This window comes from Ictalurus punctatus, chromosome 8, assembly GCF_001660625.3.
Source record: "Ictalurus punctatus breed USDA103 chromosome 8, Coco_2.0, whole genome shotgun sequence".
Taxonomy (NCBI): Eukaryota; Metazoa; Chordata; class Actinopteri; order Siluriformes; family Ictaluridae; genus Ictalurus; species Ictalurus punctatus.
This window is the reverse complement of record NC_030423.2, coordinates 19,089,882-19,107,810: the sequence shown is the minus strand read 5'-3', so window position 1 is coordinate 19,107,810 and position 17,929 is coordinate 19,089,882. Positions and strand designations below refer to the sequence as shown.

The 17,929-nt window shown below is 38.1% G+C and overlaps 2 protein-coding genes across 2 annotated transcripts in view; one reads left to right on the top strand and one right to left on the bottom strand.

Moving 5' to 3' along the window:
* nav2b (neuron navigator 2b) overlaps positions 1-9,030 on the top strand; it is a 106,746-nt gene extending 97,716 nt beyond the window's left edge. Inside the window, exons 30-38 of the mRNA XM_053682374.1 lie at positions 126-294; positions 1,492-1,727; positions 1,982-2,136; positions 2,610-2,690; positions 3,050-3,127; positions 3,575-3,771; positions 3,997-4,115; positions 4,282-4,482; positions 5,999-9,030. Coding sequence (XP_053538349.1) covers positions 126-294; positions 1,492-1,727; positions 1,982-2,136; positions 2,610-2,690; positions 3,050-3,127; positions 3,575-3,771; positions 3,997-4,115; positions 4,282-4,482; positions 5,999-6,082 — 1,320 coding nt within the window. The 3' untranslated portion in view covers positions 6,083-9,030. The remainder of the gene's footprint in view (positions 1-125; positions 295-1,491; positions 1,728-1,981; positions 2,137-2,609; positions 2,691-3,049; positions 3,128-3,574; positions 3,772-3,996; positions 4,116-4,281; positions 4,483-5,998) is intronic.
* A 2,072-nt stretch (positions 9,031-11,102) lies between these two features.
* dbx1b (developing brain homeobox 1b) lies at positions 11,103-16,118 on the bottom strand. The gene is made up of 4 exons (XM_017473559.3): positions 15,562-16,118; positions 14,740-14,841; positions 12,235-12,437; positions 11,103-12,149 (listed from the first exon to the last, which is right to left on the bottom strand). The coding sequence occupies exons 1-4, from the start codon at positions 15,902-15,904 to the stop codon at positions 11,853-11,855; spliced, it is 945 nt and encodes a 314-aa protein (XP_017329048.1). The 5' UTR covers positions 15,905-16,118; the 3' UTR covers positions 11,103-11,852.
* Positions 16,119-17,929: the final 1,811 nt, after the last annotated feature.

Sequence of the window (17,929 nt, the reverse complement as noted above, 5' to 3'; positions counted from 1 at the left end):
AAAATGAAACCAACACCTCCTGTCAGTCAGAACCGAAGAATGTGGTATGATGGTGCATATACTATTTAGGGTCGATATTCCCTTACGTTTGTGTGTATTGGGTTTGTGTCAACGCTCTCCCGCAGGAGTACATTATCCATGTGGACCCGGTCTCACAGCTGGGCCTGAACACAGATAGCGTGCTCAGCTACAGTATCGGAGATGTTCAGCGCACCAGCGAAGCCGACATCCCGGAGCTGCTGCCCTGTGGCTACCTGGTGGGAGACAGTGACACCATCTCCGTCAGGCTGAAAGGTAAACTGATAGACAGGAAGGAATGACAGCTCTTACGTCTGCGTTTTCCCTTTTCTGATCCTGTTTGCTCTCTTGTCCTATTGACGCATGCCATCTACTTAGATTTTATAACAGTGGAAGTATAACGTATTTTTAAATATTTTATTTACCTTAATTATTATGAGAATTAATATTTATGGAAATGGAGCCCCAAAAGTGGGTTCCTCCCAATGGCCAGAATTTGCCTAAAGTAAGGTTTACCATCAAGCTATATGCATTTTATTCAGATGACCTCATTCAAAGTGCTCAACATTGTGTAAGCCAATCCAAGGGTAATAATGTGTATTAGACAGATATTCCACTTGAGGCCAAACTAGAGCAATGCATTCAGGACAATAAAAACAGCTACTGAAATGATGTGCTAATGAGGTCATTCTCCATTAACGAGCTACAAATTGTAACAATTTCCAAAATAATTCATTTACGTTTTTCACAGCAATGGTGATTAATCCTTTTTTAAATATTTGTAAGTAATATTTTTTAAAATAGGTTATATTATAATATATTATAGGTTGTCTCGTGTGGCTTAATGGCAGAAAATCCCAATTAAGTCCATTTCAGTTCCAAGTTGTAAAAAATACAAAATATGGAAACGTTCAAGGCGGTTTGTACTGCACTATACATACATACATACGGAAATGCTGTAGAGCAAAGATGACTTCAAAATAATGAAATTAAATGTTCTACATTTAAAAAACAACAACAACATAAACAGCAGTAAACAGTAGTAAATGAAACAAAGTCAATATTTGGTGTGACAAAAAAAAATAAAAATACTAGTCTCCGGTACAGTTAGTGCAGTTGTATGAGGAAATGAGCTGTAAGTTTTATTGAACATCTTGCAGAACCAGACACAGTTCATCTGAAGACTTTGACTGTCACACTCGCTTCTTATTTTTGCAGCAAAACCCAGCAGCCTTCACAGTGTCTCTTATGTAATATGCTGCTTTCTTTAATGACATACAAACATTTTTCTGTAACATTTCATTTTGTGCTAGAAAACGAAAATTTTTTTGTTCTGACTTGATAATGTAGGAGTAAGAAATAAATAAGAAATCGATAGCAACGTTTGTATTAAAAAAAAAACTAGGTTGCCTAAAACCTTTGAAAGAGAGAGAGAGAGAATTTGGATTTTGCGTTCTCTGTGTCCCTCTGTAGGTATCGAGGAGCACAGCGAGGATGCGTTGGTGTTTGAAACGCTCATCCCGAAGCCCATCCTGCAGCGCTACGTTTCTCAGCTCCAGGAGCACCAGCTCATCATTCTGTCCGGACCCTCAGGCACCGGGAAGAGCTTCCTGGCCGCGAAATTGGCTGAGCATGTGGTGCTGATGGAGGGACACTCACTGAACAAACAGCTCATCACATCTTTCAATGTGGACAACAAGTCCAGCAAGGTGATACGGACTTAAAATCTGTTTTTCTGTTCAATTATTCAGCATGTTTTTGTGGAAAAGAATGAATTCAAATGCGATTGTGACAAATATTTATTCAGTGTATTTATTTATGCAAAGGGTTAGTCCTAGCCACTCCCTCCATTCAGCTGTTACACTCTTACACCGCATGTCTCTGTATACTGCACTGACCTGAATACAACAAAATTGTTGTTAGCTATCGGTGTAAAGCTAAACAGTGAAATGATGTTATTCAGGAGCTGAAGCAGTACCTGTCTAACCTAACTGAGCAGTGCAGCAGCAGCACAAGGGCCGTGGAGGTGCCTCGAGTCGTCATTGTAGAAAATCTGCACCATGTCGGCTCTCTGAGCGAGATCTTCAACGGCCTGCTGAACTGCAAACATAACCGCTGGTTAGTAACACCACTGGAAAAACTGGATCACTGGATCACATTTGACCTACATACCTTGAATGACACACACACACACATACACACACACACACTCACCGTGTAGGTCACTTTATAGGTATACAGTGGTGCTGATACAAGTGTATCAGACGCAGCAGCAGCATTGTTGTTGTTTTTTAAAACACTGCGTACACTCACTGCTTACTTTATTACAGTTAGACACTACAGATCATTCTTGGATTAATACCGTAGCATTTTCGAAGTCTGGATTCTGATTGATCAGAAGGTGTTTTTCTAAAACAGCCAGTAGTGAGCCCTCAGTAAGACAAATCACAAGCAGATCACATTAATGTGCTCATTTGTAATAAGTTTCTACAACATTATCTATAAGTCTAATAATAATCCATTTTTTTTATAATGTGTTTTTTATTAAATAAAGAAAAGCGTATAATTGATACGGTGAATCTTTCTGTAAGGCGTGGACAGAGTCTCCAGTGTCAGCACCTTGTTACAGTTAGTCACTTTTCCACCTTGACAAAGTCTTCAGGACAGCCCTGGTGAGGGAATGACTGTTTATAGCTGCTATAACATAAGCAAAAAAGCAAAACTTGCTTTGCAGATGTTCCACAACATTAAATGAATAAAACATGTCATTCATTAATAAATTAAATGTTACTCACTGGTATAAGAGGAATCAAACACATCAGGGTAACAGTAACTCTGATTCTCACTTGGTCTCATCCCAGAATTTCATTGTTGATTACTTTCCTATAACTGCATGCCCCCAAATGTTTCATTTCTCACTTAACAGCCAGTTCAACATGCCTCAGCGTGCAATTGCCTCTAAATATGGTAGAGTGAATGTTTTCCTTTTTTTGTAAGGGGGTAATAAAGTGATCACTCTGTGTGTTCACAGCCCCTATATAATCGGCACTATGAACCAAACGTCATCATCCACGTCCACCCCGAATCTGCAACTTCACCATAATTTCAGGTAGGATTTATTCAGTGCACTGTTATTACACACGTTCCACAGCCTGAACCTTTTGTATTTGTTGCATATCTATCACAAAATATCAGCACCTCTCAAACTCTCCACAAGAGGGCACTGTAATGCTATGCTATTCTTAGCTTCTAGCTTACGCCTCAATCCACACAGGCTATTATTAAATGATGTGTCAGAATAGCACACACCCAAAGGTTACCATACAGTGCATTACAGTCACAGAGATGTGTCTAGAGATCAGCACTTACTCCTTTTTAACACGTTGAAATAATAATTTAAAAAAAACTATATAAATTGTACAATTTAGAGGTACATTTCTTTCTTTTACCCAAGAAACCATGGGGTATGCAAACTTTTGAAATGAATTGCCAGTCTTATAGTACATTTGAAGCAGGTGTCAAACCCTGGTGTTTTAACTTCGTGTTTTTGTTTCAGATGGCTGCTTTGTGCCAATCACACTGAACCAGTGAAGGGCTTCTTAGGTCGTTTTCTGCGGCGGAAGCTTCTGGAAACTGAGATCAGCAGTCGTGTGCGTAACACCGACCTCGTGAAGATCATCGAGTGGATCCCGTGTGTCTGGCAGCATCTGAACCGCTTCCTGGAGACGCACAGCTCCTCTGATGTCACTATCGGTGAGTTCAGTTACAGCCAGACGAATCCAAACATCTATAAATAAGGCCGTGTAAAGACATCATAGGTCGATTTGAATGAAACAGGACACACCTGGAGCGCTGGTTGTGTTTTTAACGCGCCCTCGATGACCTTTGGTCTTGAGTTTACATTAAAGTATGTAACACAGAGAAATAGAAAGCGCAAGTTGGAACACAGGTTATCTCGACTTGTTTCTTCCTCCGCAGGGCCACGCCTCTTCCTGTCCTGTCCCATGGACGTTGAGGGTTCTCAGGTGTGGTTTACAGATCTGTGGAACTACTCCATCATTCCCTACATGCTAGAGGCTGTCCGAGAGGGTCTGCAGGTGAGAACACGCAGCTCATGTTGACACTTCTGTCATGTTGAGCATCTTTTATACCTCATCATGTGACTACAAATCTTTCCTGATTATTTTAAGTAGCTTAGCGGCTTTAGTAAATTAACCTGTGTGTGTGTGTGTGTGTGTGTGTGTGTGTGTGTGTGTGATATAGCTGTATGGCAGAAAGGCAACGTGGGAGGACCCGTCTCTCTGGGTGTTGGAGAGTTACCCGTGGCCACCGGGCCTCCAGCAGGTCCAGTGTCCTGCTCTGCTCCAGCTGCGGCGCGAGGACGTGGGCTTTGACGGCTTCCCCCGTGAACCCGGCACACAGGGCACAGAGCTCATGCTGGAGGGGGCAGAACATGACCCGCTGGTGAGATTACAACCCACCTTTTACTCTAACTATCTAACCTCTGTGAAATGCTTCACTTTCTGAGTGCATCTGTATGCAAATATTGCCATATTAAGTATTAAATATACCATTCGGCTACTGCACTGAAATATATCTAATTTATAAGTATCTAATCTAGTATATAATATCTAATCTATAAGTAATTATTCTCTGTAACATCTCTCTTAAATTACTGGCACTGATTGGTCAGAAGGTGTTGATTCCTTTCCTGTAACAACTGCTCTGACAGTAGTGACGTTACAAGACAAGTCATTCGTTCCATGGTGCATGCGTCACAAAAAATTGTTTCTATAGTGAAGGGTTTATGTATATATGTGTGTGTTTGTTTATCATTTTTTGGAAGGAGTCTCCAGTGTCAGTGCTTTGTAACAGTCAACAGTAAAGCTGTTCCTTTAAGCTTTCCAAACTGTTCAGGACATAGGGCATTGTGTTTGGCATTGTGAGAGGTTGGTGTCAGGACAATGTTTAGAGCTGCTATAATGTGAGAACAGGAAGCTCTTTCGCAGACATTTCACAAGATTATATTTAAATGTATATAAAGTGTCATTTAAAAAAATAAAAATGTGTAATCACTGACAAATTGCTGTGGTATAAAAGGAATGAAGCACTTCAGGATATGCCGTTATATCCTGGAAAATAAGCAACTTCAGGGTGCTGACAGTGACTAAACTTCACCCCCTCCTTGAATTTTGACTCAACTTGAAAATATAATTCCACACCTTTTGTATTATTTTTTTTTTTACAGAGCCTCTAAAGTGACTGGTTGATGGAAAAAATATGAGATGGGAGGAAAATTTATATTTATGCTTTTGCATTCACACTCAAAAATCATTTTTTGTTTGCATTCTCTCGCAAATATATTTGTGGGAGAACGCGAAGAAATTGCAAGAGAATGCAAATTTTGTGACAGAATGATGGAAAAAATATGAGATGGGAGGACAATTTATATTTCAATGCTTTTGCATTCGCACGCAAAAGAATTAGCATTCTCCCGCAAAGATATCTGCATTCTCTGAGAATTTTTTTTTGCGTTCTCTCTCACGAAGATATTTACATTTTTGCAATTTTTTGCATACTCTCGCGAAGATATTTCGCTCTCTCACATTTTTTTTGCATTGTCTTGCGAAGATATTTGCGTTCTCTCACATTTTTGCATTCTCTCGCAAAACTTTTGTGTCCTCTCGTCACTGAGCGCATACAAATGGTACTCCCGGTTTAATTTCTTGCTGGCAGCAGGGCAATGTTTCAGATCACTCAAATGACGCTGTGCAAATACAAATACACATGTTTCACGAGAGAACACAACAGGTTTTATGAGAGGCAGCAACATGTTCTCAGGAGAACGCAGAATTCTTTGTGCAAAAAAATGTTTTAGGGGCTCCGTAGTTTTTAATTTAAAAAAATTACACCAGTATTATTTCTGAATTGTTTTCACTGCTGATTGCATTGACCTTTTGACCTCTCCTTATCATCGTAGATGAATATGCTAATGAGGCTTAAGGAGGCAGCTCACTGCACCGGCCCACCGAGCGACGACAGCGACTCCCAGCAGCAACAGTGACAGCGCGGACATCCAGGATCCTTCGGTGGAATCTACACTGTGAACAACACAGCAATACGTCTTACTCTTCCATGAAGATAAGAGTTTACTCTCAGTAACCGCATACAAAACAGGACAATCTGTGTAGAAGACATATGGCTCATGAAAAAAAATACATCTGGTTCTATTTTGAAGCATCAGGCAATTGACTTTCCGTAACAAATCCGAATTGTTTTAATACCATGACCTTCAAGTCCACTTGCATCACAATGATAGTATAAGAGAAATCTTTGCCCTTAATATCGATTTACGTAGCAATTTGCACACCATATTTCCTGTGAACTATATCTACACAAAGTGCCATAAAGCTGCCTTGCCTTATAACTAGCCGTCATGCTAGCTTGAAATTTAGCCAGCGCAATAATGCAGCGTTCGACTTACCTCCGTTCGTATGTGGAATTATGCCCTTTTCAACCTCGGTGCTTTCAAACATACGAAGTGGAAAAGTCTTTTGTTAGCAACAAGCTAAAGCGAACTGCAAATTCATAATAGTGTTTTAGATTTAACGAGCGAATGTGTCTGTATGTTGATTGAGCTTTGGGTGTTTTCTTTTGCATTTCCTGATTGGAGGTTGGGAATGACTCGTTGCGACCTGTCGTTGAACGCATCGTAAAGGTGCGATGTTGTGTATCAACGGAGGAGCTGGCTTAAAAAAAAAGAAGAGCAAATTATAATAATAATTTAGAGTATTTAAGGTCACCTTAAAGTTTTTAAAACATTGTTTAATAATTCAAACCTTTCTGGGGAATTCATTTGAGTGCACAGATTTACCAAATATGTGAAAGTGGAGTGTTCTTGCACCATAAATGACAAGAGCTATTTGTCTTACGGTATGCAAATTAAGGCCGCACAACACACCAGTTTTGTTTAATTTGCATACCTGATTGAATTTTGATTTGCATATTCATAGGTTTTCTTAGTGAGTTTTAAAAATGTAGGGCATTTTCTGTTGTTTGTGGAACAACCTTATCAGGGTTTGTTTGTTTTTTGATGCTCTTCAAAAGCTTTTTTTGGCTGAATACATATTTTATTTTTATAAGATCTATCCACTTTTTTCAGTTTTGAAAAGGAACTCGTGTCAGATACATCAGAGACGTATGTAGCAATGCTGACTTGATCTAACAAATTTCATGGATGGGAATCTCACACATAGAAATGTTAAGGTAAAAAAAATCAGCATAGGGTGTGTTCAAACCAGTACTGAAGTTTGAGATGTAGTGCTTTGCACAAGTGCGCACTAGATGCCGCCACAATCGTGTTTCTTTCTCAGTGCAGTTTCTCAGGACTGCTTTGCGCTGCAGTCTCTGTATGAATCTGTATGAATTTCATCACAATGCATATTTTTTTCATTCCGTGTTTAGGAACGTATCATAAGGACTCTTCTACGGGCTTCCGTGCACAATATGGAAAATTTTATGTGGTGCTAATGTTTCCTAACGCCTTAGTACTTTTGTATCTACAGTATGAATCTTAAATGCTGGAAAGGTTTACACCAGAATACCACACTTAAAGTTGGAGACTTTAAGTGATATGTCTGAGTGAGACACATTTGTAGTCAAAGCCAATAAGAGAAATATGAGCATCTGGTGAGGAAATCACAATAGCCTTGTGTTTACATGAGAAGTGAAGAAGTGTAAAAGAAGGTGCTATGTTATACCTCTTTAAACAGGGTGTTGGTATTTTAATGCTGGAATACCTTTAATCATTGATGCTTCCAGTAGAGTGGTAGATTTCAAACAATTTCTTCAAATGACAGTGCGTTAAAGGAGCAGTCGATCATTTAAGATCCATCTTCTGATTGCGATTTGCAGTTTCAATTCCGATATTTACAACTCACTCGCTTTGTGAAAACGTATTTTTCTGGGCCGGATAAAAATATCAACAGAAAGCCCGAAAATTAAGAAACCATCCAGATCCATTTATATCAATAATGCAGATGACTGTTTTTCTGAGGTTATATAGAAATGAGATGATTATTGCAGGTCTAGAAGCACTTTCAAAAATGACAAACTGCTCCTTTATTCTCAACTACTTCTCTGAGACAGTGATAACTGCCTATTTTGCGAGAGTCTCATTTGTTTGAATAGAGACTCTGATTGTGTGAACTGATTATGTGAATTGCCAGGAGAGAAGAAAAAGACCTCTTATTTTACGTCTCCATACATAGAAGCACTTTGAAGACGCTCACACACACACGCACACACTCAGTAGACTTTGGCAGTCTTTTGCCCAATCTAAAGATCCTCTGAGCCAGAGTGATTTGCTTTCTCCAGAGCCGAGTGCCGGCGTGTCTAGTGGCCCGATCCGGAGAATTATCCCGCCGTCCATTTTCACGCAGTTTCAAAGGAGCACTCTGCACTGCTTTTGTTTCGACGTCTGCACTTTGTTCGCTCGAGAAATGAAGTTTTCCAAGCTTTCATGTGACGCACGACGTCGGACTTGTGATGCTCAGCTTTTCTCAATGGACCTTTTGATTAAAGAGGACGCTATGCAATTTTTTTTCCATCGTAGTTGTGGTTTCTCATACTGATGCATTGTTTAGCACAACAATTCGTTGATAATTCTTTTTTCAAACACATTGTGTTGTTTTTTTTTTTAGATGTATATATAAATGCTCAGATGGTGAATGGAAGAGGAAAGACACAACATGCTTGTAAAAGTCTGTGAAATATCCTGAATGTTATAATGCCATATTTTTCATATACTTTTTGTATACTTTCATTTGTACAATATGTGTGTAAATTTGAAACCTTGTACCAGAAATTGAGGATGTCGTCTAACAATTCTATAAAGTTAAATAGAGTAAATGATGTACAGATGACTTTTCTACCGCCTTGTACAGTTTGTTCAGTTTTATTTTTTCAACAGATTGCGGGTCCTTGGAGAATAAAGATGATAACCCTCTCGTACTTGTTCCTTATGCAGTGATATTTGTAGCTTCTGATAATAGAGTATACCATACTACAGGGGTTCCCAAACTTTTCCAGGACAAGGCCCCCCAAATGGCATTAACATTTGACCGAGGCCCCCTTTTGCAAGATGTCTTTAAAACACATTAAAAATACAGACTTCTGAATATATCCCCCATTTTTTATTATTATTAATAATTACATCTTACATCTTTACATTACATTACATTAGGAATTGATTTTGTGTGTGTGTGTGTGTGTGTGTGTGTGTGGTTGTCTGGAAAAAATTTTTTTTTTAAAAATCAAGTATTTATTTATTTTTCACACCAAATTGTTGAGGCCCCCCGGACGCCCCCTGGCGGGTCCCACTTTGAAAACCACTGCCGTACTATATTTTATATAGTATGATGATAAAGTCTGAAATGTAATGTTTATGGTTCTACTGTAGAGGAATAAGCATGATGTCACCTAAAACATACTTTCAGGTGCAAAATACACACAGTAATGTTAAAAAATGATTCTAGAAGTTTCCCAAAGCGAAACATTATAACTATTATTGAATTATATTCACTATAATATTGTGATGTGGGGTTATTCTACAGTTCCATCCCTGAATAAACAGTTAAAGAAGCACCACATGATGGGGGGGGGGGGGGGGGGGGTGTTACTTTTTTGTTTCGTCTCAATTTCATAAAGATGTGAATGATATCCTGTGCATCATTCTCATATCTGAAGATATTAGAGCTCTGATTCATGAATTGTTTCAAATAAAATCAACAAATGAAACATGAAGGTCTTTCAAATGTTTCACATCTGACTAACCAGGGAAGTTGCCTCATGCCCAGGCCAGGTGAAGAGCCAAGTAGATCTACAGATGAGGTCATGCTCATGCTCAAGAAGGCAACACACTACATTTAGAGCCAGGGGGTGTAAACTTTTGAACAATTAACAATTTACACATCCTGTTCAAAGGTTTACACCCCCTAGCTCTTAATTTATCAGTGGATGTTTGCACCTTTTGTAATACTTGTGAACAAGTCCCTCGGTTGTCCTCAGTGTGAAAAGACGGATCTCAACGTCAAATAACTGCTGTTGGAAAGGGGTCAAATATGCAGAAGATGCTGGAAACGCAAAGAATGTGCAGGACCTGGAGGATTTTTCTGATGAACAGTGGGCGATTTAACTGCTCAGGACAAACAAGGGACTCATGAACTATCACAAAATAAAAAAAAAACAGTCACTGATCATCCAGGTAATAACACATTATTAAGAATCCAAGGTATGTAAACTTTTGAGCTGGTTCATTTGTGTAAATTAGTAGTTCTTATTGGGTCCTGTAGACTATATATAAATATCTGTTATATGAGATAGTTTATTCAGTGCAGTATTAAATAAAAAAACAAAATGCAGTTTTTATGAGCCGCCTTCTTTTTAAAAAAAAAACAAAAAAAAACATTTTGCAGATTCTGCAAGGCATAAATACACTTATGACCTCCACTGTTTTGGCAAAGGAATTAGGACTATTTGATTAAAATATTTTAATAAAAATTATTTTGGCCCAAGCCTAATTTGACTCAAACTTCCTATTTATATTTGCCTAAAATTTCAAGTTTATTTTATATTTACATATTTTTTGCCTATTTGCTCAAAAATATATTCAACAATTTTGCCTCACACCTCCAGGGTTGGTAGTTCAGTTCCCGTTACTGCCCTGTGTGTGCAGAGTTTGCATGTTCTCCCCGTGCTGCGGGGGTTTCCTCCGGGTACTCCGGTTTCCTCCCCCAGTCCAAAGACATGCATGGTAGGCTGATTGGCATGTCCAAAGTGTCTGTAGTGTATGAATGTGTGTGCGAATGTGTATGTGAGTGTGCCCTGCAATATATTGGCACCCCGCCCAGGGTGTACCCCGCTCGCTGGGATAGGCTCCAGGTTCCCCCGCGACCCAGTAGCATAAGCGGTATAGAACATGGATAGATGGATGCATGTGCTCTTGAAGTGATTTGAGAGATGTTCAAGAAAAAAAAAACGCATTCCCTTTGGATTTTAATATGCAAAAATATTTTTCCCCAAGTATATACATTTCATCCTTACAAACTTAAACACACATATGACTTTTAAGTTATACATTTAGAATCTACATAGTTTAGATTCAACATGGAAAATCTAAACAGGAAAAAAAAAATCAGCAGGAAAGGCATGAATCTTGTTCGGCTATAAAACGTTCCATACAAAATATTCCAAATATCTTCATACAAAATAGTATACAAAATGTTACGGCTGCAAAAAACGCAGCCTCATTAAAGGCCATTAAATTAGTAGCCTGAATGTTTCATGTATATTCATCATTTTTTGTTTTCTTTTTTTTCCATATAATGTAAAGGTGTAGCTAATTAATAGCTGCTCATTGGTAATGTGGATATGTCTCTGATTCACTTTGCATTAAACAAATTTTTCTAAGTCATCTCATTGTCACCTAATCACATCCTGTACAAGATCTTAAACGTACGGGACAAATGCAAATCCTAATTGATAAACCGCATTGCAAATTAAGCCAAGAATGAAAAAATGATTCTGCCAAATCAGCAAACACATCTCTCATGGTTGTTTCACTTTAACATTTTAAACATATTAATAAATCTTAATGTTGATGCATGACATTTATTAGCTATCTGTTCATCGGTGCCAAAACGTATCTACAGGGGTTGAATGTCTCTCAGGTTGATTCAGTCTAGCCCCCCTTGTGGGCTGTATTCCATTTCAGGATTAATTCAACACATATCTCAGTCTGGGTTTTTTTGTTGTTGTTTTTTTTTTTTGTATGGCTATGATACAGTGATTTCTTCATCATCTGATGAGTCTGAGTTCTTGCTGGAGTGTGATGGAGATGTAAAGAGTGAATCGGAACCGTTTTCCAAATCTTTGCCTATGTGAGGATGGTAGAAGGCACCATCTGGGCTGTCTCTGTCGAGACTCTCGTACTTTATCCCAACGTCGCTGAGATCTGGGTTAGGGTTCGTCTTCGTTGGCAGAGTTTGTTCTCGACAGCCACCTGAAGACAAAAGTTCCCTCTCTTTGGAATTCCGCCATTTCATTCTTCGGTTTTGGAACCATATTTTTACCTAGTCAACAAAATACGAAGAAAAACATTTCAGAGAATTGGAAACACCTTCTAGCTTGCGACCGTTTATCTCATGTAGGACCTACCTGAGAGTCTTTCAGGCCAAGTTTTGTGGCTAGCTTCTTCCTGTCTGGTTTGCTGATGTACTTCTGCTTCTGAAACATTTTCTCCAAAGCTTTGCGCTGCACATCTGAAAACACGGCCCGCCTCAGCATACCTCTCCTCGGCTTTCCCCTTGCTGAAAGTGGCCACGAGAAGGTTCCCGGTATAGGAACCACCGAGTTTGAAGCTGTTAAAAAAGAGGCATCATTGAGTCCATCAGATAGAGACAGGCAGATGTATACAAAGTCAATTCTTCCTGCTCTAACTTTATTGAAGGGGATCCATTTGAGTGGAACGAGGCAACTAATTAGCACATTTGCTGGGCTCCCCAAAAGCATTGGTATGGTAAAAAAGGCCGAGTAGCTATTCAGTCTCCTCCGGTGGAGGATACAAAGCGCTAATGAAGCGTGCACGGTAATTGTGTAGTAATGAACTAACTGAAAAAAGGCTTAAGACAGGCCACTAAAGCCATATATTATGGCGACAAAAAGGGGATTTACACTTCGAAACTAAACACAATTGCATGCCAAGATCATTTGGAGAATACTGATGGCAGGGATTTATTTTAGCCTTATACCAGCCTATTCCAAGCTATTTTCAAAGGCCTATTTGCATCAGCTATAGGCTGAGTGATATAGACCTAAACCTACATTGTACAGACTACAAAAGCCTGATGCTATGTTTTTTTTTTAACCATTCATTAGAATCAGCAGGCTGAGTATAATGTCCTAAATAAATCGAATAACTCAATTATATTGTATTTTTTTTGCACTTCAGGTACTTTGTAGATGTGGTCTATGAATGTATGACCCTTTTTAAAACAGAAAATAGTCTGATTCTGACTAACTGGCTCCTTTGCTAACTAGCCTTAATTTGTTTTAACACTAAATGCTTAAAAATGTTTGTCATAAACAGGGATTCATATTTTCCTAATTAATCTCAGTATATATTTCTATCGAGCTGAGAATGAGTCGTTCTTTTTCCTTTAATGTTTCTTATATAGCTTTTTTTTAATACACGTTCACAGATAGGTAACAAATGGCTAATATTCTTAAAGGCTAATATTCATAAGGGTCCTAGCAAATTTCTCTTATTCAAGCTAATCTTATTTGTCTCAAAAGAACGTTGAGTGTGATTTGTTTATTTCTTTTTATTATAAACTCTTGAGTTTCCAAGTTACATTTATGGACAGAATGTTTTTGAGTTTTTGTTCAGTCTCCATTTCAGATTGATAGACAATGCTACTCATTCACACGTTTTGTTTTTGGTATCCATTTTATAAGCGTTGGTTTTATTTTTAGCATCAAGTGTTTGTTTAGATGTCCTATTAAGGCCATTGAGAAGATTGTAGCCCTGAATAGTGACTAATAGGGTATTAGTCCATGACGGGTAAATGCCCATCAGTAGTTTTGCATAAGGAAATGCTCTATGTGTGTGTGTGTGTGTGTGTGTGTGTGTGTGTGTGTGTGTGTGTGTGTGTGTTTGAGGGGGCAGCTAAAGGGGATCTGACCCAATTGGTCACAGTGATGAAGGCATTGTAGGCAACTGCGAGTCCGACTCTCGTGGTGGTAAAAAACAAACAAACAAACATATATTCTGTGTTAATGTAGAACATGCTAGCACTAATGTGAGACAACAATAATGCTTAACTCTATATTTGGTTTCTGTACCACTTAGTGCATATCGTAGGCTAAGCTATTTGCTCATTAAGTAGGCTTTTTAAAATCAAAATTAGCCCACATCTCAATAAAATATTATCTGACCAAAGACTACAAAGCTAGCGAGATACTATTTTGACATCTAATTAGCTATATATCATAGAAAATTTAGGAAATCTTGTATGTCGGCGACTGTTCAACATCTTCCTACATACATTATCATATAAACACAGCACATATGCATACCTCTACATAGTTAAGGCTTAACATGTCAGTGTTTGACAGCTTCTAGTTACACCATGTGTGTGTGTGTGTGTGTGTGTGTGTGTGTGTGCGTGTGGCTTCCCAGAGGGAGCTGCCCTAATTGGTCACAGTGCTAAAAGCTTTGTGGGTGATCTGCGTTTGGCTCGGTGGGAAAATGGCGGTGATGAAGAGAAAGGACCCGCCTTAAATTTGGACCGTGAAAATCCGGACTAATTTGTAGATCAGGAGGACAAAATGTCAGCAGTCACTGCACTTTGCTAAACAGGGCCTTCGAAATTGGCGAGACACGATTTCACAATCACGGCCCTTACAAAACTCCAGCGCTGTCAAGAGCTGTGTTACTGTTCAAAATGTCCTGATTGTTTTAGAATTATGATTTTGATTTTGATTTTGTATCTTCATTCAGTAAGTCAATATTAAACATGAGGACCATGTTATGTTAACAAATCAGCATCACTGAGGAAACTTGAAAAGAGGAACCATGAAAAGAAAAACGATTTTAAGTAGGCATTTGTGTGAAGAGTACTGATAAAGAAATGTAATAAAATAAGGAATAAAGTGACTCACCAGGGAAATAGGCAGCTCTGATGAATGGATGGAATGACGCATCAAAGTAGGGGAAGGGAAAGTGTTTGGGGCTGATGCCATGCAGTGCAGGTGGAGATGATGCTGTTACACACACAAAATAAGCATACACAAGATTACAATCAGTGTGTACTCTACACTGCAGGGTTTTCAGTCAGAGATGTGATCAAACGAAATAAAAATTTAAATGACACCTTATGAATCTGTGAATGAGTCATTTGTATGTCTTTATCAATTTATTTAACTATGATGAACAATTGTGTTCATGTGGCTCATAATAAAACTTACTGGTCTATAAGTATATATATATATATATATATATATATATATATATATATATATATATATATATATATATATATATATATATATATATATATATATCAGTTTATTTACACCTATCTATAATTGATTATTCAATTTTAAACTAACTATATAGCAATTTATTATATAATCTATTCATTCATTCATTTAGTTAGTTAGATTTCGAGTTATATATCATGTCTTTTATTATATGCATAAGAAAAAAAACAGTTTACTTGATGTCTGTTATTAAATGTATTTATTATTATTATGTATTATTATTTATTTAACAATAATTAACCATTATATCTATGTAATAAAAATAACAGGTGTGTAAGTTATTGATTTATCAACATCTATTACATTACCTGTATAGGCTAATAACTAATCTATTTAATTGTTTCATTATTTATTGAAGAGTTTATTATTATTATTATTATTATTATTATTATTATTATTATTATTATTATCATCATCATCATGAACTTTTCACAGACTTACCGTTTCTGGTATCTGGTGCGAGAATGGCGTTCACCCCGAATTTCAGGTATCCGGGCTCGGTGTGTGTGTGTGAGTGCGTGTGTGTGTGTGTGGTCGTGGTCGTGTTGATGGCGGTGGTCTGCGGCGGTGAGCTGCTCCTGTCGGTACCGGAGGAAGCGCGCGCGGTCTCGTGGGAATTGGGGCTCGCGGGCTGCGGAAGCGGTGGAGGGAAGGTCTCGCGGCCGATACGCAGCAGGTCCTCCACCCGGAAACTGGACGGCGAGGTGAAGGCCGAGCGCAAAGTCCGCGGCAGAGACAGCAGGTTGGGATACATGGCAGGAGGAGCAATAACGCCGGGCAACATCTCTGCACCGACCCCGACAATATATACAACTAAAATTCAATAAAATAAAATAAAAATTAAAAAATGCAAAAAATAATAATAATAAAGAAGCTGCTGCTTTTCACGCGCTGCAATGGAAGAATTCCTTTCCCTTTCTCTCTCTCTCTCTCTCTCTCTCTGTGTCTCTCTGTCTGTTTCTCTGCCTGTCTCTCTACAAGAGGGGTTTTTATAGTGCACTGGCTTACTCAAGCCCTTTCAAGCCCCGAACAATGAAGTTCAGCAGAGTTTCTCCTCCCTGAGCTCTTTCACACTCACATCTGCGCACTGATTCGACCAGAAATGAAAATGCAACAAGTTATGACGGATCAGACTTCATAAGCACAAAGTGGAGTCATCAAATTCATGAAGCAAGTGTGTGATGAGCTTAATTATGCAAAGACACACACGCGCGCGCGCGCGTTGTTGAACAAGGCTATACAGATGTAAGGTAGCGTAAATGTATATAAAATCGTAGAGGAGGCTGGATCTTTGAGTATGTCAAAAAAGTGAAAAAAAGATAAAACAGTATATTAATAATATTAACAACAACAACCGCATTTATAATAATAATAATAATAATAATAATAATAATAATAATAATAAGAAGAAGAAGAAGAAGAATACTAATAATAAGAGCTGTATTATATTATTAGCTTTTGTTATTAGCATTTTTTTGCTAATAACAATCTTTTCTAGGTAGATTGTTTATGTTGTTTTTCGGTTTTACAGTAGGCTAGAGTTTGACTAACTGTTTGATTTCATGCGAAGTCGTAAAAAAAAGAATAAGCGCTAATCCCGAAGCTTATTTATTTGTTTTGTTTGTTTGTTTAATTTGTTTATTACTACGGGTCGGCTGGAAATAAATTATCTTTAAATATGAACAATTCCGGGCCCGTGTTGTCGGACTAAATAGTGTGGAAAACAACGAGCAAAGTGCTTAAAACATTTCAGATCATTAAAACACTCTAGTTAATAATAATAATAATAATAATAATAATAATAATAATAATAATAATAATAATAATTTGTATTAATTTGTAGCTTTTGCTAAAGTAGTTATCTATAAGAAGTTGCACTGCTGTAGTCTATGTATATTTATTGTTTGTTTATATTAGGCTATTTATTTACTGATGTGCTGTCATTTAGAAACTGTTTCTTAATTGATTTTTGCGTGTATTTATGCATTATTTGCCTGGAGAGGTATTTCATATATAAAAATGTAAAATGTCCGACAACAACAGCAATAATAATAATAATAATAATAATAATAATAATAATAATAATAATAATAAATGCATGGCCTCTATAAAGCGGCCTGTGACTAATGCCACTTTGCCCCCAAGAGAGTGGGGGATCTGTCTTACGCAGATAGACGCGATCAACCTCTCTCTCTCTCTCTCTCTCTCTCTCTCTCTCTCTCTCTCTATATATATATATATATATATATATATATATATATATATATATATATATATATATATATATATATAATTTTTTAAATTATAGTATAACAATACTGCCCATGCAGTGTGAGGGGGTTTAACACGTTAAGCCTCGGTGCTGTGTGTGTGTGTGTGTGTGTTGAGGAGATTAGAGCTGGAGTCGTAGAGCAGCGCTGCACTGACAGCCATTAAATCCATATTAACTCCACATTACACATTAAAGCCGGAGAACGCAGGACTATCGCTCCTTCAGCCTGATTCACTGGGCTGCACCTGTTCCTCCTGCTACACTGTTCACTCTCCTCTCCTCCACATGTACTTCCTCTTCACCCTGTATTTCCTCCTCACCCTGTATTTCCTCATCAGCCTGTACTTCCTCTTCACCCTGTATTTCCTCCTCATCATGTACTTCCTCTTCACCCTGTATTTCCTCCTCAGCCTGTACTTCCTCTTCACCCTGTATTTCCTCCTCAGCCTGTACTTCCTCTTCACCCTGTATTTCCTCCTCAGCCTGTACTTCCTCTCCATCCTGTACTTCCTTTTCATCCTGTATTTCCTCCTCAGC